The following is a 19988-nucleotide window of genomic DNA, read 5'->3' as shown; positions in this document are numbered from 1 at the left end:
TCACACCTTTACAAACCTTGCACACAGTCACTGTCACACTCATTCCACCTCACATAGCAGGTATTGCACTGAGTACATGTGTGTGTGCATTGTGTCTTAGGTAGGTAATACGTTATTGGCCCTAGGGCCTAGAGCAACCTAGCCATATGCTACCCTGGCCTTTGACACACATGTAATGGGATTTCACTTGCTCCCGTCAACCGGATACACAGAGGAGACTCCCAGGGCATATTACCTATCTCCAAAAAAATCATCAGGGGTATGTATGACATCTGCTAATGAGGAGCCATGTTGTTCATGATGGGTGGTTTAGTCCAGAGTATGGCATATTTGTGGATAGGAACCTGTACCTCCAGCATGTGCTGTTTAGTGAGGTGAAAAAGATTAGGGCCCTAGGTCATGTAGCCCGGAGGGATTGTGAGGTGTTGTCATGGTGGTTGGCCAACTGCTATGAGTGACATACCTCTGTATGTCGGGCAGTGGTAACCTCTGGGCGGGCGGTATGCAACGCACTGTAGCTGTGGTTTGTGAGTCAGTCTGCATAGGGCATGTGTCTGAGGGCAGTATTACTCTTTGTTAGGTATGTCTGTGGCCTTTCCACTTGCTGTAGTTGTCATGTGAGGTACAAACCACATGGGGCATTGTGATGAGTAGAGGGGAACACCAACCTATATTTCCCTAGATGACACACCTTTTGTGATGACACGTACCACGTAGACAGATTACATTACTACTGTTGTCACTGTGATTATCAAAGGGGAGCCTACTGTCCACCTGTGTCCCATGTACCCTTCTGACACCATCAGTGTTAGGCAGTTTACCACCTATGTGGCAGTTACTGTAAGGTGTTTTGGAATGGGGTATGGCACTGCGGTATCAACACTGGTGTTCAGTCCATGCCTTGGACAACAGGCACCTGTTGCAGTACATATGACCCCGTGTCTCCCTCACGCTCTCTCTTATATATATATATATATATATATATATATATATATATATATATATATTTATATAGATATATACACATACATATATACATATCTATCCATATCTATCCGTATATATCCATATCTATCCATATCTATACATATCCATACGTATCTATACATATCCATACATATCCATACATATCCATACATATCTATATATATCTATATATATCTACACATATCCATTTATATCCATATATATCTATATATATCTATATATATCCATATATATCGATATATATCTGTATTTATCCATATATATCTAAATATATCCATATATATATCTATATATCTATACACACACATATATATGTATATACATGTATATATACACATACATGTAAACATCCATTGCTGTAAATATAGCTGCACATATAGGCACATATACTGCCCACCTTTCATGGTGGGGATGTCAATTATGCAACAGTTGTGAGACATATGGTTATGTAATACTATTGCTCAATGTTGTGCAGAATGCATTCTGCTGTCCTCAGGCCGTATAGCTGTTGCAGACCTCACTACCTGTAGCTCAGTCCCACAGCGTTTAACACCACATGACATATACCGGCACTGCTTGCTTTCTGCAATGCCACACACTACAACCTACATACATATGCGCACATAGCAGCCTTCAGCAACATACTTATGTCCAGCCTTCACTAACAGTTGCAGTATGCCCCTTGCCCTATGCAAATGTGCATGTACATATAGATATGGACTGCTGCCACATATGGATGATTCACAGTATGTAGAGTACCCTTCAGACACATCTTTTGGATGTCACCAAATGCATATCTGTTACATACGTTACCTTTGTATTCCTCACCTCCGTCTGTTGTAGGTGTTGTTTTTTTTATTGTTTATTTTTTTGTTTTGTTTTGTTTCCTATGTGTGTTGCTGTTTGTTTTCAGCATCTGTCTCCTTCTGCCTGTTTGTGTCTGTCTGTCTCTGTCTCTCTCGCTCGTGCTCTCTCTCTCTCCCAGTTGTTGCAATGATATTATTGCATGTGTGGACAGCAGATACAGGCTGCTTTTCTAGGTATCTGCATATGTGCATGTGATGGCCTCTGCACCAATTGGTGGCCACCATTTAGTAATTGCCTGCAGCCTGCTGTGTATTAATTGCAGTTCTCACTGTGATTTCAGGACACTGCTATAAAATGATAGGTTAGGTAGGTGTAGCCCTTTCAGTTTTGCAAGGTGGGGACCATGCTTGTTTGCTGTGGACACTGTTATCTCAGTCAGAAGGTTGGTATATGTCTCATATCTGAAGCTGGGTTATAGCCAGTGAAATGCATGTTGTACTGAAACCTGACTGTTGCTTCTTCCAGTACACTCTTGTCAGTGTGTAGGTTTACTCACACCTCCTAATGCTAACACTGGATACATGGGAGTATGTACTTTCTTTTCGAATTAGAGAATTAACTGGCACACAACAGTAGTTATTGCAATGTATTCCTATGGCTTTCCTATTTTCCCTTTACATTCACTCATTGTAAAGCATGTTATATTTCTTTCAGCACCAAGTTATTGTAAATCTGCTGTGGTGTAGTGGTACTTCATGCAGACTGGTGAGTCCCGGGTTCGAGACTGGCAAGGCTTTTTATTTTGCTGCTGAGCAGTAGAAGGGCCTTGTCATACAAAGTGACTAAGGCACTTTGAAGCAGTTGTAAGCGGGTTTGCGCGGGTTTGTGTGGTGCTTAGCGATGCTAAGCTAAGCTTAGCTTAGCTTATTGTATTTTAGCAATACTAAGCCAAGCTTGGCTTAGCTTATCATATCTTAGCAATGCTAAGCTAAGCGCACACATGCACACACTGGTGCAAACCCGCTTACTACTGTTTACAAGTGCTCACTCCTGCTAAACCCTGCACTCATTTCTCTGACAGAAAAGTAAATGGGGAGATAGGAATGTGGTGATAAAGGGTGCACAAAGAGAGGAAGACAGTAGGGAAACCAGCTCGGGATGTACAGGATGGGTGTGGAGAGGGTCCATAGCTGCCCATTTCTTTACCAGCAACAGCTGTACATATGCAATACATTAGGAGGGATATTTGAAACCTTCCACCCCTGAGAGAGGGGTGAGGACAACTAAGTATGTTGTACTACCAATTATGAATATCAGGCACATGCATTGTTTGTGAACTGCTTCACTGTCATTATTACGTTACTCACTTCTGAACAGTTTGTGGTTTGTTTGTGTTGACATTAGCACAGTCTGTTCAGGACAACTGGACATATTTCACTACTGTGTATGCCTACCTACACCGTTGGTTGTGCCTGACTACACGGGTATATAGTACCTTTGGATAGGGGTGCAGAAGTGCAGAGTGCATTATTTATTATCGTGTGATGTTTATCTTACTGAACATGGAGAGTTGCTGTGTACCTGTAAGTCTATAAAGGCTAGTAGTCTGTCTGAGTAGCTCCCACCTGTGGACATATCCAGATGGTAGACAGAGGTCATCCTAGTATTCTTTGACTGTGCACCACACCAGTCTTTTCAGCACCTGAACAATGGCATTGTCACAGGTGGTTGCTAGCAGTACATGGCTACATCCTTTGATATTTATGTGTTGTACTTCTACATAAGGGCATGCTTGTGGGATTCATTCTACAGCTATTTGCAGAGTGTGTAACAGCAGACAAGCTGATATGCCTGTGTGCTTCTGACTCTTCCAGGCCTCAGATACTTTCAGGTATATATTTGAACAGCCTCAGGGAAAGGTACATATAAGTGGGATACACCTGTGATATATTTCAGACATTTTGCAGTTCAGACTTTGAAGGATTCAGAGCATATGTATTACTACACCTTTTCTGATGTGCAAGCAGTGTCTACCCTCACTTATTGACATTTATCATTAAGTGAGATTCCCCACCTTTCTGCCTACTGTTAGTACATTTCACAGGGAGTCAAAGGGGCACAGCTAACATTTGTTTACAAATCAGGGTCATCACTGTAGATCAGTCACTGTTGGGAGGTCTGGCCTGTGACCTATGCAAATATGCCAGTGTTTATCCTGCTCTGATACTGTGTGGGGTTTGTAAGGTGCTACTGTAACATTATTCCATACTAGCATGTCTGATTCTCTTTTCACAGTCATGTCATGCAATTCCACAAAACCTGCTGGTTAAGGCCCACAGAACAAGATTTGTGTTATGCCATTCCTATTTTCCCTTTACATTCACTCATGGTAATGCATGATATATTGCTTTCAGCACTAAGTTATCGTATATCTGCTGTGGTGTAGTGGTACTTCATGCAGACGGGCGAGTCCAAGGTCCCGGGTTCGAGACTGACAAGGTTTTTTATTTTGCTGCTGAGCAGTACAAGGGCCTTATCATACAGAGTGACTAAGGCACTTTTAAGCAGTTGTAAGCGGGTTTGCATGACGCTTAGCAATGCTTAGCTAAGCACACACAAGCTCACACTCGCACACCCCTACTAACTACTGCTTAAAAGTGCTTACTCCCGCTAACCCCCGTGCTAATTTCTTTTAAAGAAAAGAAAATGGGGAGATAGGAAAGTAGTGAAAAAGGGGGCACAAAGAGGCAAAGACAGTAGGGAAATCAGCTCGGGATGTGCAGAATGGGTGTAGGAAAGGTCCATAGCTGCCCATTTCTTTACCAGCAACAGCTGTGCATATGTTTGAAATTTGGTGTGAAATTTGAAACCTTCCACCCCTGAGAGAGGGGTGAGGACAACAAAATATGTTGTACTGCCAATTAGAATTATCAGTTTACATGTCCACGGACATGTGTGTGAATTGGGCAGCTATGTATGGGGCGTAATTTTTTTGTGGGAACAGATTGTCCTTTTTTTTAATTTTTTTTTTCAGGTGAGAGTGGAATGTGAGGTAGAGGAAGTAGGTATATTTGGAGAGGTAGGTTGGGGAGGTAAACAGACAAGACAAACAAGACGCATACAGGGTCGGAGTTTGACACATGGGGTGAGTGAACACAATTGACGGGGAAGGATGTTTGGAAACCGCAAGCCCATGAGCCCACAGATGGTAACAGTGGAACTGAGATCCCCACCCATGGGCAGTCACCACTGCACCTTCAAAGCCCCGAGGGTGGCTGTGCTGAGGGCTGTGTAGGATGGGCAGGCTCACTTGAGAGACTCGCAACTCTCACCTCAAGCTGGCGTAGGGGATCAGCGACTGAAAACTGGATCTCCCTACGCACCACAGCCCGGACCCTAGCAAGGGTGACAGGTGGCCCTCCTCCGCCCACGCTTGCATGGGGGGGATGAGCCCCATCCCCTGCAGCGCTTCCACCCGAAGGTGGCACAGGACCAATGGAGGAGGGGAGCCCGGGCTGGGCACCAGAGCCGCTGGTGCGAGGTGCACTCTCCAACTGAGGAGGGACTGGTGAGTCCGCTGGGACCGGCCTTCCCATATGTTCTGTGATTAGGTGTGTTTAATTACAACATAAACAACAGCATTCCAGATTAGTTGTAACAGCATGCAGTAATATTCCCATTAACCCAACACACCAAGGTTCCAACAGTTGAACAGCAAGCATAACACATGCACATATTGAATGACAGTGGATATTCCAACAGCATGCAGGGATGTTTGGTAGCAACAGACCACCATGAACTTGGTGTTTGAACAGGGCACATGCATCAACATCAATGCAAATATTTATAAAACAATAGGACATATGTCCCAACAAATATTTAAGATTACACATACCCATTGAGGTGTTGAATTGCATGGTTTATGCACATATGGTAGGGTGTAGAAGAAACCTCGGTTAACATTTTATAATGACCTTTTAGTCTACACTACATTTCCAGTGACTGCAAGTGTATATCCCCTACCTGTATTATTACACTTGCCGCCATACATTAGGTTGTGTCATGGGTTTGGCTAGTTCAATATATGCTTGACCTATATCTGACATACTAACTGTCCAGGATGCAGATGTTAATGCTACATATTTCTTGTTTGCATTTATATTTCTTTATTTACATATCTGGGATGTTTTCACATGACATGACATTTTCACTTCGATTTGTACAGAACCCTGCATTTCTTGACACACACTCACATTTCTGGTGAATAATTACATGCTACACGTGTGCCAGGTTTACTTATTCATGCCAGCTAGTAACTGACTATTGTGGACTGTATATATGTTTCACAGCTACTAGCACGTCCATCACCCACTTTATATGGGACTGCATAACTCTGGGTTGCCAGCACATTTTCAAATAGTAGTTTGTATAATGCAAGGGTACAACAACATTTCAGACTCTGTAACACAGACACACTCTGGGTTTTAGACCTTTATTAATGACATTGCACACTTTTCCACAGGCTCACTCCTTTATTTGTTTTAACGGTGTTTATGGCAGACATGTTCAAGACATATTATACCTTTATTAATAGGTTAGAACAATCTTTTTTCAGGCTCACTCACTTATGTTATATTACAGTGCCTGCAGGGATATTATTCCAGACATGTGTTACCTTTCTTAATGGGTTACTACACTCTTTTTCTGCCTCTCTGATGTTTTTATCTGACAGTACATGCAGATGAATTATTCAGGCAATTCTATGGCTGTTTTATTGGACTACAACACTTTCTTTCATGCTCTCTCCCATATTTTATATAACAATACATGCAGAATAATCACTAACCTACCTGGTGGCGCAGCCTTAGCAGCCTATCAGCATAAGCTTGCTGATTCGCAGCACGGTCACCTGCAGCTGTAAAGTAAATGAAGGGATATTGAGACATACCTATCCATTATACATACTCCATTATCAATTCTTACATACTGCATTCCATGGCTACATACTCAGTTGTGGGGCATTCTGCATCCCATGGGCCTCCTGTATCTACTGGTTCAGGCGGTCCTGCTTTCGTCTCTTCAGGTCTGCATGGTGGTGACAGACCTGCTCACCAGTCCGAGGAACGCCTGTGGCACTGGTGAGGTAACGAGCTAACCAGTTCCAAGCCTCTGCCTTGTACTCTGTCCCTTGGAACTGGCCCTGCAGGAGTCTTGTCTCGTGATGGTGGACAAGGAGCCAAACCATGTATTTGGACTCCTTGATGCCCCAACATTGCGCTTGGAAGCTATGGCGAGTATTCCCACCTATGGGGCTTAAATATGCCACATTTCCCGCACTTTTATGTGATTGGCCGTTTTGTAAAATTCTCGGCTGACTGCAGACCTGCTTAGTAATGGTTAAACTACCATTCATAAGTTTATGAATGTTAATAGTGGCTGCTTTCCCTATGTTGTCATGGCTTAGTGGTTCTGTACTTTGATTATGATGCAAAGGGTCCTGGGTTCAAACCTTGTCATTCTTTTATTTTAATACTGTCTAGATAGGCTAGGGGGTGTGGCTGCGTTTAAGCAACCTAGCTCTACGTTGCTCCCCAGTGTCCTATGGTGCCCTGATTGGCGCAGCGTGCAAGTCCGCGCAAACACATTGCTCTGGGTAAAGCACTTTTAAACTTTGGGCAACTCTATTGCGCTGGGTAAAGTGCTATTACACTATGGGCAACTCTGTTTAGCTGGGTGAAGCGCTATTAAACTATGGGCAACTCTGTTTAGCTGGGTAAAGTGTTATTAAACTATGGGCATCTCTGTTTAGCTGGGTAAAGCACTATTAAACTATGAGCACCTGTGTTTAGCTGTGTAAAATGTTGCTTAACAGCAGGCTATTATATATCTGGGTCCTTTAAAAATATATATTTTGTTCACTGATACATTGGCCATGTCACTGCTTTTAATAAAATTTTAATCATATATGTCTGGTATTATTTCAAATACTGATTTAAAACATAAATAAGAAGGGGAGTGGTGGGACTCGAATCATGAATGCCTTCTCTTTGTGCATACGCTCTACCATTACACTATTGCAATTTGGTGTGATTGGCATAAACATTCGTTCTTATGCTCTTCCATGTCAGAATTGCTAACACACTCGCAAATACAGGCATCTATATTGTGGATTTAAAATAATTTTTTTAAATTATTTACTTTATATAAGTGTGATGGGGGTTTACAGTGTCAGGGAGTCTGGTGTTGGGTGCAAGTACATTTGAGCGAACTCGCTCTTGTGTGTTGACATTATGGTTTTTAAAACCTTGCAGGGGCATGCACATTTAGACTGCTCGGCAGTCGGACACGTGCCCTGCTTTCCTACTCAGTCCGTGTAAGAGTTACGGTTGAGTCAGCGTGCCCTCATGAATATTCGTGGCATGCTGATGTCAAACCGTTCAACTGCAGCCTCCAAGTAAGACTTATTAAGTCTTACATGGAGGATTAGTGAATCCGGGGGTGAGTGTTTGTAATAAATGTATAATTGATTAATTGTTTGTAATTTTTCCTATAAAACAAATGTTAATTTCAATTCTGATTTTTAATAACTCCTTTAAGGCATGTGGCGAGGCACTAGAGTTTATTAAATGGTATATTGTCTATTTATTTGTCTGTTAACAAGTGTGTTTCCTTTCTAACATGTTTATTTGCTTATGTGTTTGTTTGATTTTTATATTATATTAATTAGGTTAACCATGCAGAGTAAAGCTCATTGACAGTGAGGGCTATGGAAAAATTCTACACAAGTAACAGTGAAAAAAAAACAGAAAATGAAGCAGTTGGATTATGGTACAAAATATCTGAATACAAATGAAACCAAATAATTAGAAAATTACAACAGTATGAGGCTTGCAGTTTATAATTCCTGACACATAATAAAGATATAAATTATGCATGTGTACAAACAGCAAAAGTCATTACAAATCCAGTCACAAAATAATTAGCAGAATTCATGAAGATAACAATTTGTGCATTACATGTTTCTGTATCTTTTTGTGAGTCAGCAACCACTCTACCATGGTGCAGCACAGTACTCTAGCATAAAGATGTGAAGCATTGTGTAGGGCTGGCCCAGAAAATGAGCAGTCCAGAGGAAGAGGCATATGCTAATTAACCACATGCTCTCTTCCCTGTAACAACCTGGCATCAACATGCCAAGCAGCTCAAAAATTGCTCAGCCATGTAGATCAGGCTGGCTTTCCCCACCATGTTATAATATTGAACAAGGCCAAAAGGTCAAGTTCAGCTACCTGCCATGACTGTAGGATCAGGGGTGGTGGATTACTAGACACCAGGAAGAACACATCAATGAAGTGCCTTAATGGCACCTACATCACTACTTGGATCTGGGGGGGGGGGGGGCACTAGCTACCAAGGATGCAGTATACTTAAGTCACTGGGATGGGGAGAACCACTAGCCATGAGGGATACAATATAGTTTAGTAGTTTAAACAGCACTGACTGCAGTTTGGGGACTGGGGGGAGATTCACTAGACACCAGGGATTACTCTAAATGTAAGTGGAGGGATGCACTATTATATTTAAGTGCTGTAATAGCACCAACATCAGTACTGAGACTGGGGGGTTGGGGGATTCACTAGTCACCAGGCATACTAAAGACATGCCCTAATGACACTTCAGCTGTTACAGGGCGTGCAGAGAACCATAAAAATGCAGACAGGTCAGCGACAAGTACGGGGACTGTAAAGTATGTGTGTGTGTGTGTGTGTGTGTGTGTGTGTGTGTGTGTGTGTGTGTGTGTGTGTGTGTGTGTGTGTGTGTGTTCATATTTTGTGCACTAGTATGTGTGAGAGAGCAAATGTGGGGAAATGCCACTGCCAAATGAATCAACAGTTAAATGCGATTCAGAGACATGTAAATTATCAGTAACTTCAAAGGCAATACACAGTTGTGTGCAGAGGTCATTGTAAATGGAGCCACCTATACTGAGCCAGAAGATATAGCAAACCTACCGGCCAACAAATTCAGGTCCAGCTTTACCTCTCTCTCCCCCTCAGCCTTCCTTGAGGAAATACCATCAAGTATAATTCCCCCTGCTATCACCAGGGAACAGGTCCTTAATGTTCTCTCTAAGGTCCCAGACAATATCCCAAGATGGCTTCTAAACAGCATCAACTATGACCTGTCAGGCCCTCTGGAATTGCTGTTTAAGTGAAAGCTCTAAACAGGCTTTATGCCTCATGAATGAAGAACTACAACAGTCATCCATTTGCACAAATATGGACCATTTACAGACCATGGAAACTACAGGCACATAAATCTCACTAGTTTCATATGCAAAGCTATGGAAATAATTATCATGGAAATGATCGATAATGATATAGTAAACCTCCAGACACTGGACCGAACCCAGTTTGGTTTCATCAGGGGCAGGTCACGCCTACTCAGCCTGGTGGATTTCTTTGAGGAGGTCACCAAAGCAATGGATGATGACAAAATGGTGCACACTGCCAACCTTGACCTGGCCACTCGGGCCCCCACTCAGGCATTGTTGAGAAACTCAAGAGGCTAGGTACAAACCCTTATGTTACCTGGTGGATAGCCAACTGGCTCACAGATAGGACCCAGGAAGTTAGAATTGGGGAGTCCACCTCTACAAAGAGTCACAAGTGGAGTCCCTCAGGGATCGTTCCTGGGACCTACATCAAGTATAACTTGGGCAATTGAATGGGGAACAGGAAATTCATCCCTGGTTTGGCACCTATGTCTCTGATGGACACAGGCAGCCTGTAAATGGTACATCTCCCAGGCCCCTGCTTGTAAATGTTTTATCTCCCAAGCCCCTGCTTACACTTACTAAGGATACCAGAACTTGTTAGAGATTTGGGATGGCTAGGCTTAAAAAGGCCCTTGTGGTCATTAGCCGAGTAAACACCTATGAACTTATGAGGTCTTAGCATGTCTTAGCTAACATGTTTCTGAATCCCAAATTAGTAAGTTATGGGAGCAAGCCTTTTTAGCATGAACCATGTAGCTCATGCTTGGCCCTTTCATGAATCCCAGGAATCTTTCATACAAGAAATTAATGTGCAACAGAATTTTAGAACTATAGCAAGTAAAAACTTATCAGGTTTAGAGGAAAATATAAAACATGCACTAAAAATACTGTATAAACTCAAACGACAAACTGCAGAATTTAGCAGATTATGTAGAATGCTGACTTGATAATGTTCCTCAGAATAATGTTACCCATACAGACCCAGTGGGGTTTGTAGGTTGAAGGTCTGCTTTTATTTGAAAAATATTTAAACATTTTTAGCCTCCAAGAATGACTTTGCAAAATGTGCAAATGTATCAATTCCATATTTTATTGGTCAGTTTTATTTCTCATATGTAATGTGGCACTTCATTGTTATTTTTAACATGATATTTGATAAGCATCAGAACCTGTGCAGATGAAGAAGAAATGGTCATTGTGTTTTCGTAAGCTTTATGTTTCATTAAAAGCTGCCTCTTGAATTGAGTGAGATTGCAGAACTGTGGGATAAGAAAATTTCTCTGTTCCCAAAGGTTGTATGATCTTGAAATTTGTATATGTGGGAGTACAGGGGGCGTTTCTCTTTGCAAAAATATGCTTTTGCCATTCTCTTAAAGACAAAAAAATATACATTATTAATGGGTCGGATTATTTGTAGTGCAATATATTTTGGTGTGATGTTTAGTCATAGACCTTTCTTAACCCACCCCCCCAAAACAATACTTGAGTATCCAATTACGAATGAGCATATGCAATAGAGCATCTAGCTTAATATTTTGGAGGTTATTCTATCAATGAAACAAGAATACCATTGCATATTTTAAATATTTTTTTGCTTACTTTTGTTTATTTTTTCACTGCAGGTTTTCCATGATAGTTACATCTTATATGTATTTGCACCAGAGAAAGACAGCAGGAACAGATGGGTGTGTGCACTAAAGGAAGGTATGCTGTGAAATGTTATAATGATACAGTTGTCTGGCTTCTGTAATGATTTAGATTTTGTATCACACAAATAACATGATGTTTTATTGTTACTGAGATTTCAAAGGACAATGGAATAAGTGCACTCTATTTAGGAGTTTTACCAACCCTCTGCTTTCCTTCTGACATGTTTGACATAATAATAAGTTACCATTAGAAACTCACAATCAAGAGATTATGAATTAAGGTACATGAAACATAAGTAAAACCAAATGAGCAGTTGTATACAAGTGCAATATTCTCAGATCTCAGAAGTAGAGCTCAAAACTGATTTATGAAGCAGGACCATAATGTGGTGATCTGATACTGCACATTTGCTGAAAGCAGTTTCCTCCTTAGTTCTAAGAGATACAATGATCTAGGTATAATTTTAATACTAATGCATATAAGTTTGAATGTATTTGTCACTGTGATATTTACAGTTGTACTAATACTTCTAAATAGTGCTAGCTAAAACTGAATGTTTACAATATCTGATGTGTTTTTATCACTGAACATTTATTTTTATCTACAACACAGTTATTGACTATTTTTTCTATTTTCCATGTAGATTGCAATACAGTTTTGTTTAGAATCTTAGCTCACAAAGCAGATATGTTTCATACAGTGATTAGTTTTTAGATGGCCATTTCATTCTGTTCATATATTTCCAGAAATCGAGGCATCTACACATTAGCAGAGAGACAGTATCTTCTTCCCTTTATAGTCCCTTATGTTGCCAAAAGCACTTCTTTAGGTTTGGGCCTCTTCGAGCATTTATTTTTATGATTACCTCACATTTTTAGTGCAATGGTATTCTTGTTTCATGAAAAGCTAAACTAAGCAAGCAATAATGCCCTCCAAGGTGTATGTTACTGGGGAAGTAAAGCAAGCCCATTGGTATTGTAAGGCCTGGCACCTTACCTGGAAGGACTTTACTTACCCTTATTGAATTGGCTATTTTGGATTTGTTTTGTTATTTTAATATATACATGTGTGTGTGGATGTGTATATATATATATATATATATATATATATATATATATATATATATATATATATATATATATATATATATATATATATATATATATATAAAATGTAAAATAGTTCCTCCACCTTATAGCTGTTGTAGTAGAAGTATATAACACCCAAAATATAAATTTTACATCCGAAATATAAGTTATATAAGTATTCAATGTCTAAACACACACACACACACACACACACACACACACACACACACACACACACACACACACACACACACAGTACTTCAAGGTACATTAAGTGAATACACTTTCAAAGTCTCATTGTGAGCAAAAAAAAACAGAATGCAAGCCATCAAAACTCTCCCCATGCCACATGCCTCTTTACTGTCACTGATGTTGCCTTATAATGCCGTACTGTCGCTCCAAAAATTATTAATTTACTAGTAATTCAATGAGGATTAAAGTCACTCAGTAATGCCAGATGGTCAGTTTCAAAAATGCATGGCACTGCACACATTTGATCTGTGTGTTCCTTTTTTTTTCCTTTTATCTTGTCACATTTTAATATTTCATTTTCTAATAAATTATTGTGTATTATACTCAGTCAAAAATGCCAGATATTAGCGTGTCATACATTGTATTGTTCAGGAAGTACACGTTGATGCCCCAAAATGGTCAATTTGTGTTTTTTATCATTATTAAATTGGGAATGCATCAGGGGTTATAGTCTGTAATGCAATACATTAAAGTTAATACTTCTTATAGCTAAGGAAGTACAAGTTGAAGCGCACAGTAGATCAGTGGCTGCTTTTTCTTTTCTTTTGGAAAATCAGTGTGGATTATATTTAGTCAATAATGTCACACAGAGTATCATAATGCTTATTGGTTAGGTAATGAGTAGAGATGAACTGCCTATTGTTGTCAGAAGTTGTTAGGATGTAGTCTTTCTCTCTCTCTCTCTCTCTCTATCACACAGTCACATGAATGTCTTCCTTTTTTATTTTTTTAATTTTACTATCATTAAACGTCAGAGTGCTGTTTACTCAGAGTAAAAAAATGTTGGCTGTTTTTTTTTCCAAGCTTCATGGTTGCTTAATATGCTGCTAAGAAGTGGCTGACCTGTTTTTAACCACTCTACTGGAGAACGTTTGTTCTTCAAGTCAGAGTGACAATGTATAAATTTGACATTCTTAGATAAATGATAACTATTTTTTGATTCATGAAACTGATCTTCCATTGTATCTTTATTTATTTATTGTGACTTAATACAAGTGTAATTCTCAAATGGTCTGAACAATCCTGTTGCTGGTTTGTGTCAAATAAAATCCATGTCGGAATAGTGGAAGACCTACACGGAAGGTACAGTGGCCATTTATGTGGAGTCCCCTCTGCAGCACATCTTGTATGTTAATGAAGGTGCACTACTGAGGGAGATCTGTGTAACACAGTAGTGAATCAGTGCAGGGAGTGTGTTACTGAGTACAGAGATGAGTAGAACACTCCCTGCATTGTCAAAGTGTCGAATAGCAATGTATTTAAAAATAATTTAATTTTTTTTTATTTTGTGTTTGCGTGGCACGGTGTGGCACGCAACAGTGGACACGTGCCAGACATCTAAAAACAGAAAACAGATGCATTTAATTATTTAGGAAAGGTCAAGTTTAAGCATAGCTGAGTGGGTTTGCAGGGTGCGGTGCTTAAATGTAGTGGAGCGATATATGTAAAAGTAAAACACCATTTCACATGGCCATGTAGCTACATGGTTAGAGTGACAGCCTTATGTGCAGTAGATGCAGCATTTGAATACACGCAGTGGTTATTTTGTAAATACATAGTATGAGACATCTTTTAAATTCCTATTTAATTTTGTGTTTACACAAACAGGTTATTAAATATGGTTTACAAATACACATGTATGAGAAGTAGTATTAAACCTTGATTGAATTTCATATGAATACACAGTCAGGATATGATTCATTTATGTTGCAAATACACAATTATGACAAGTATGTGTAAACCCTTGATGGAATAATATATGTATGCACAGACCTGTTATTAAACACTGTAGTTTGCAATTACAAAATTTTAAAATGCATTATGAAATTGTGCTTTGCTATACCCAGCTAAGCTGTGCTAAGCACGGCTAAGCCTTGCCAAGCACTGCTTAAACAAGGACTATTTTAGCTGTGCTTAGCTGGTTTGTACATTGCTAAGCTTTGCTAAGCATTGTCAGTTTAAGCACTGCTCAGCTGAGCTAAACAGGTTTGCACAGTGCTAAGCAAAGTGTCACATTTTTAAAAATGGCCCAATGGTGGTAAAGGATGGGAAAACAGCCTTTTTTAAATGCAACAGGTGGTAATACAGCAATAATCTGTTGGATTTTGATCTTGGCAGAGACTATGGCAGGAGTTGGAGAGGGTGCTCACTTCCGAGCACAGCGGTGGGGCATTCTGGAGTCCAGGGTCATGATTAGACTCCTTGTAAAATACCATGACTTCTAGCTGCTGCAGAGCCATTACCAGGGGTTGCAATACAAATTAGAGGACTCGGATCAGCTGGCACATGATCTCACCAGTACAACTGGTATCCCCCACACAGATGAGCAGATGCGTCATCATTATGATGACCTGAAGCATCATAAGGGGGATCTCTTGGACACCTGGGTCTAAGATGCCAGAGATGGGAATGTCCCACCAGTTTGTAAGTATTGTTATTATTGCTTTACCAAATTGTACTCTGAATGTGTGATAGACAGGTACTCATAATGCTGTGTTTCTCTCCTCACAGCTGCAGAGGAGAGAGCTTGCAACCTGGAGGCCCATGCAGGGTGGCTGGCCAGGTTGCGCCGTGAGTGTGGTGAGTACAAATATATCTTACAATCTATAGTCATATAACAAGAAAGAGTAAATTAGTAACTGCCACTAGGTATATTCAGTTTTGATTGTACTCAATGAATGTGGTCATAGACCTGGACTGATATAACTGAGTAATGCCAGGTACAGTTCAATGAAGATGAAAGTATGGAACTTGATAACGTTAAGGAAATAAAGTTTCAACTGCATTAAGAATGTTAAGGTAATAATGTTCTCCTGCATTAATAATGTTAAGGAAATAAAGTTCGACTGCCTTAATAATGTTAAGGAAATAAAAAAGTTTTTACTGCATTAATTGTGGAATTACAGCTGTATTGCAACACCTGCATTATTTAAACTGTTCATCATTAAAGACTGTATGTATATACTAATCACTGCATGATGCCACCCCTAATAAAGCTGTGTTGTGTAATGTGTGTGTATTTTGAGCTGTTGGTCATGAAATTGAGTATGACAACTGCTGTGAAGTAAAAATGGGAATAATACCACTAAGTGATTGAAGGTTAGCTAATAAAGAGTGTTTTGCTAAACTGTAGATGTGGCACTGTACTACAAGATATAATGCATTTTGATATTTGTTCTGCAGTAAGATCTGAACCTATAATAGGAATGCCCAAGGTATAGTATGTATCTCAGGATTGTCCTGTATTAACCATTGCATTACAGCTGTATACATTCCTGATTTTAGTTATGCTGCTGCAGGCAAGTATGAAACTGTAATAACTGTAGACTGCAAATATGCCATCTGCAACTGTATATGGGTCAGGTAGCCAACCCTGCGCTCTGATATGGTCTGTACACATCACACATATTTCCACCCACTAGGGGTTAATTGTCTACACCTGCATTCCATCTATTAATGCACTGTTCACCTACTATCTCTGTCATGTGTGAATCTCATGCATGTGTGTTCAAATGTCACTGCAGTCTTGTATAACACTCTACCTCTATTACCAGGTCACAGTTTGCTACCAGGTGAACTCTAGGCTCATATCAATCAATCAATATTCAACAGTATCTCAGTTTGATAAACACTAGGTGTGATGTATATTTTGTCACACACAGACTGGGGTTCGAATCTAGGGACAAGTACTACTAAATATTTATAGAAACAGTTGTCTGTTTTTAACAGATGTTCTCCGCAAAGGAATTACAGGTAAATAAATGGCTGTAGTAGCTGTTCCAATGGGTTACTAATTTGTGTGTTCAGATGTACCAGAGTGTTAACAGCATTGCTCAGCAAGGTGATAAGACATCAGTATATAAAGTCAATAAGTACAGTTCTAATAAAAGTTAATAAAACAAATAAAACTGTTTAATCTTGGTATGGCTGTATGCCTGGTGTGTCTGTGAATGTCTGCTGATAGTTTAACCCCATGCCTACCAAGGACAGCATGATAGGCATAAACTCTCTGTACTGTGCAATACCTGCCTGTCAGATGTCACGCTGTCACAGACTGTGATCACTGGTGCCAAATCCCTTGGACACAGATTTAACATCCACTTGATTTATATCAATAGCACAGTCACACTACATCAGTTCACAGTACACATTGGTAGTCATATATGTCCCCCCTGACATGTAATAGAGCCCTCTAGTTGTGTACCTGCAGGTGTTACAGCTTGGCCCACACTGTTCAATGCGGATAGCTTAATGCTGCTAAACGCCAGAAGTCTTAACCTCAAGATGCATGCACTCGAAGCTCTCCTCAGTATGGAGAACATCGATATCTGTGCAGTGACAGAAACCTGGTTCAAGGCTCCAGAGAGCACCCCAGCACTACCAGGCTATACCTCGTATCATGCTTTTCGGCCACAAAACCTGGACCAAACCACAAAAGGAGGGGGAGTTTCCATATTTATCAAGGATATCCACACCTCCAGGTTAGTGGCATTGTACGAAGTATCGGAGACCATCCATGTGCAACTAACAGTGGGCAAGACTGCTTTTCAGTTTATAGCATCCTACAGACCACCCTCTCAAAGTCAGGAATCCCATTCAGCTTTCCTGAAAACATTGGAGAACATGAAGATCTCTCCGAACACCATTATATTGGGCGACTTCAACTACCCAAACATTGACTGGGAGCACTACTCAAGCCCCAGCACCTTAGCCCAAAGATTCCTGGAAATTATAAACTCAAATGCTATGGAACAACTAGTCACCACTCCCACAAGAGGGGACAACATACTAGACCTGATCATTACCAACATGGGGACTCTATGCTCCACACCAGAAGTATATCCCTCATTGGTAAGATCAGACCATAAATTAATTTCACTAGATGTCCACATCCCGACCCCACCCACAGCCCAGAAAACCACAGTGAAAAACTTCTCAAAAGCGAACTTCTCACTTCTCAAAACCAAAGTGGAATCCTTCAAGGCCCCAGGGCCAGTGGAAACTATAGCCCAAACTGCAGAATCCTATATAAATGCATTCTACGGACATCTCCAGGAATGCATGGATCATGCTATCCCAAACAAAACCAAGACCCAATCATCCAAAGGCAGGCGTCCAGTCTGGTGGACCCCTGCCATAAATAAACTGTACAACAGAAGGAGGAAGCTACTACATGATAGAGCAAAATCCCTAATAGGGAAGGTATCTCTGCTCAGTACTAGCAAAAAATTACGATCCCTCATAAAATCCTCCAAGGCTAGCTTCGAGAGAAAAATTGCACACGACACCAAAGACAATCATAAGGCTTTTTTCAGTTATGTTAAAAACCTGGGATGCAACTCCCAGACTTGTTCTGAGTTGATTCTAAACGACAAAAAATACACTGAACCCACATACATCGCCAATATCCTGGCAGACAGGTTCAGTGCAAACTCCCCAAAAGAGCAAGTATCTATCCCGGCAGAGGGCTGCCTCCCAATCATCTCAGATGCTCAGGTGAAGGCTGCCCTCTCCAAAGCAAAAAACACTACTTCTATGGGACCAGATGGCGTCCCAGGTTGCGTCCTACATGAACTACAAGAGGAACTAATCCCTCAAATAAAACAGCTATACAATCTCAGCCTCACTACAGGATATGTGCCCACAGAATGGCGTACAGCAACAGTGGTCCCACTCAACAAAGGTGGAGCCTCTACGGACCCTGGAAACTATCGCCCCATAAGCCTGACTAGCTAGTCTGCAAGGCTATGGAGAGGATCATCATGGAGCTCATAAACAAAGACATTGGGGACTTACAGACACTAGATCCTACCCAGTTCGGCTTTGTCAAGGGCAGATCCTGCCTTTTGAACCTGGTTGACTTCTTTGAAACAGTCACCAAAGCCATAGATGAAGGGAAGGTAGTCCACACAGCCTATCTGGACCTTGCAAAGACATTTGACACAATACCCCACTCGGGCATAATAGATAAGCTATCCAGCTTAAATATAAACCCCTGTGTCACAAGATGGGTCACAAACTGGCTCAAAGACAGAACCCACAGAGTAAGAGTTGCTGGAGCCATGTCAGACTTGAAACCGGTCACAAGTGGCATCCCACAGGGTTCTGTCCTGGGACCACTCTTGTTCGGTATATACTTTTCCGAGGTACAGGCAAACATGGGAGGACTATGGCTCACCAAGTTCGCAGACAACTGCAAACTGGGTGCCATAATCAACTCTCCAGCTGACACAAGCATCCTTCAAAAAGGTCTCACAGAGACAGATAACTGGTGCCAGCGCCATGGTTTAAAGCTAAATGCCAAAAAATGTATAGTCATACCCTTTGGCAAAAACAATGTGCCCACAAATTACCACATAGGCAGAAACCCATTAAATACAGAGAAAGTTATTAGGGACCTGGGGACCCAAGTTGATAGCAATCTCTCCTTTGAAAACCACATTGCCAAAGTGGTTAGAAAGACCTACATAGCCCACCTCATCATGAAGGGTTTCACATCTAGATCAACAGAGGTAATCGTGCCCCTTTATTCATCCCTCATCAGGCCCATCATAGAATACAATGCCCCTTTTGGGATGTACCTTACCCAACACCTGCAGCAATTAGAAAGACCCCAAAAGTATCTCACCAAGAGGATCAAGGGTCTCAAACAGATGCCATATGCTGCTCGGTTAAAAAAACTCCAGCTCTACTCAGTTGCATACCGCCTACTTTGAGGCGATCTATGCCTGACATACAAAGCTATGTCAAATCCAGAATTAATGGACATGCTCCACCTCAGTAAATCTAAATCCCTTAGAGCCACATGCTCGAGGGACTTGAACCTCAGCACAGAAATAAATAGAACTTGCTGGAGGGACAGGTTCATAACCCAGAGGCTCCCTTCGCTCTGGAATAGAATTCCAGTTCATGTGAGGCAGAGCACC

The 19988-nt window shown here is 40.8% G+C and overlaps 1 protein-coding gene across 1 annotated transcript in view; it reads left to right on the top strand.

The window, feature by feature from the left end:
• Window positions 1-19988, top strand: part of ITK (IL2 inducible T cell kinase) — a 1334312-nt gene that overhangs the window by 589457 nt on the left and 724867 nt on the right. Inside the window, exon 3 of the mRNA XM_044069337.1 lies at window positions 11695-11776. Within this exon, the coding sequence (XP_043925272.1) occupies window positions 11695-11776 (82 nt within the window). The remainder of the gene's footprint in view (window positions 1-11694; window positions 11777-19988) is intronic.

Source organism: Protopterus annectens, chromosome 4.part0 (genome assembly GCF_019279795.1).
Source record: "Protopterus annectens isolate FY-2018-M chromosome 4.part0, PAN1.0, whole genome shotgun sequence".
NCBI lineage: Eukaryota > Metazoa > Chordata > Ceratodontiformes > Protopteridae > Protopterus > Protopterus annectens.
The sequence above is the reverse complement of the archived record's forward strand: the minus strand, read 5'-3'. Positions and strand labels throughout refer to the sequence as shown.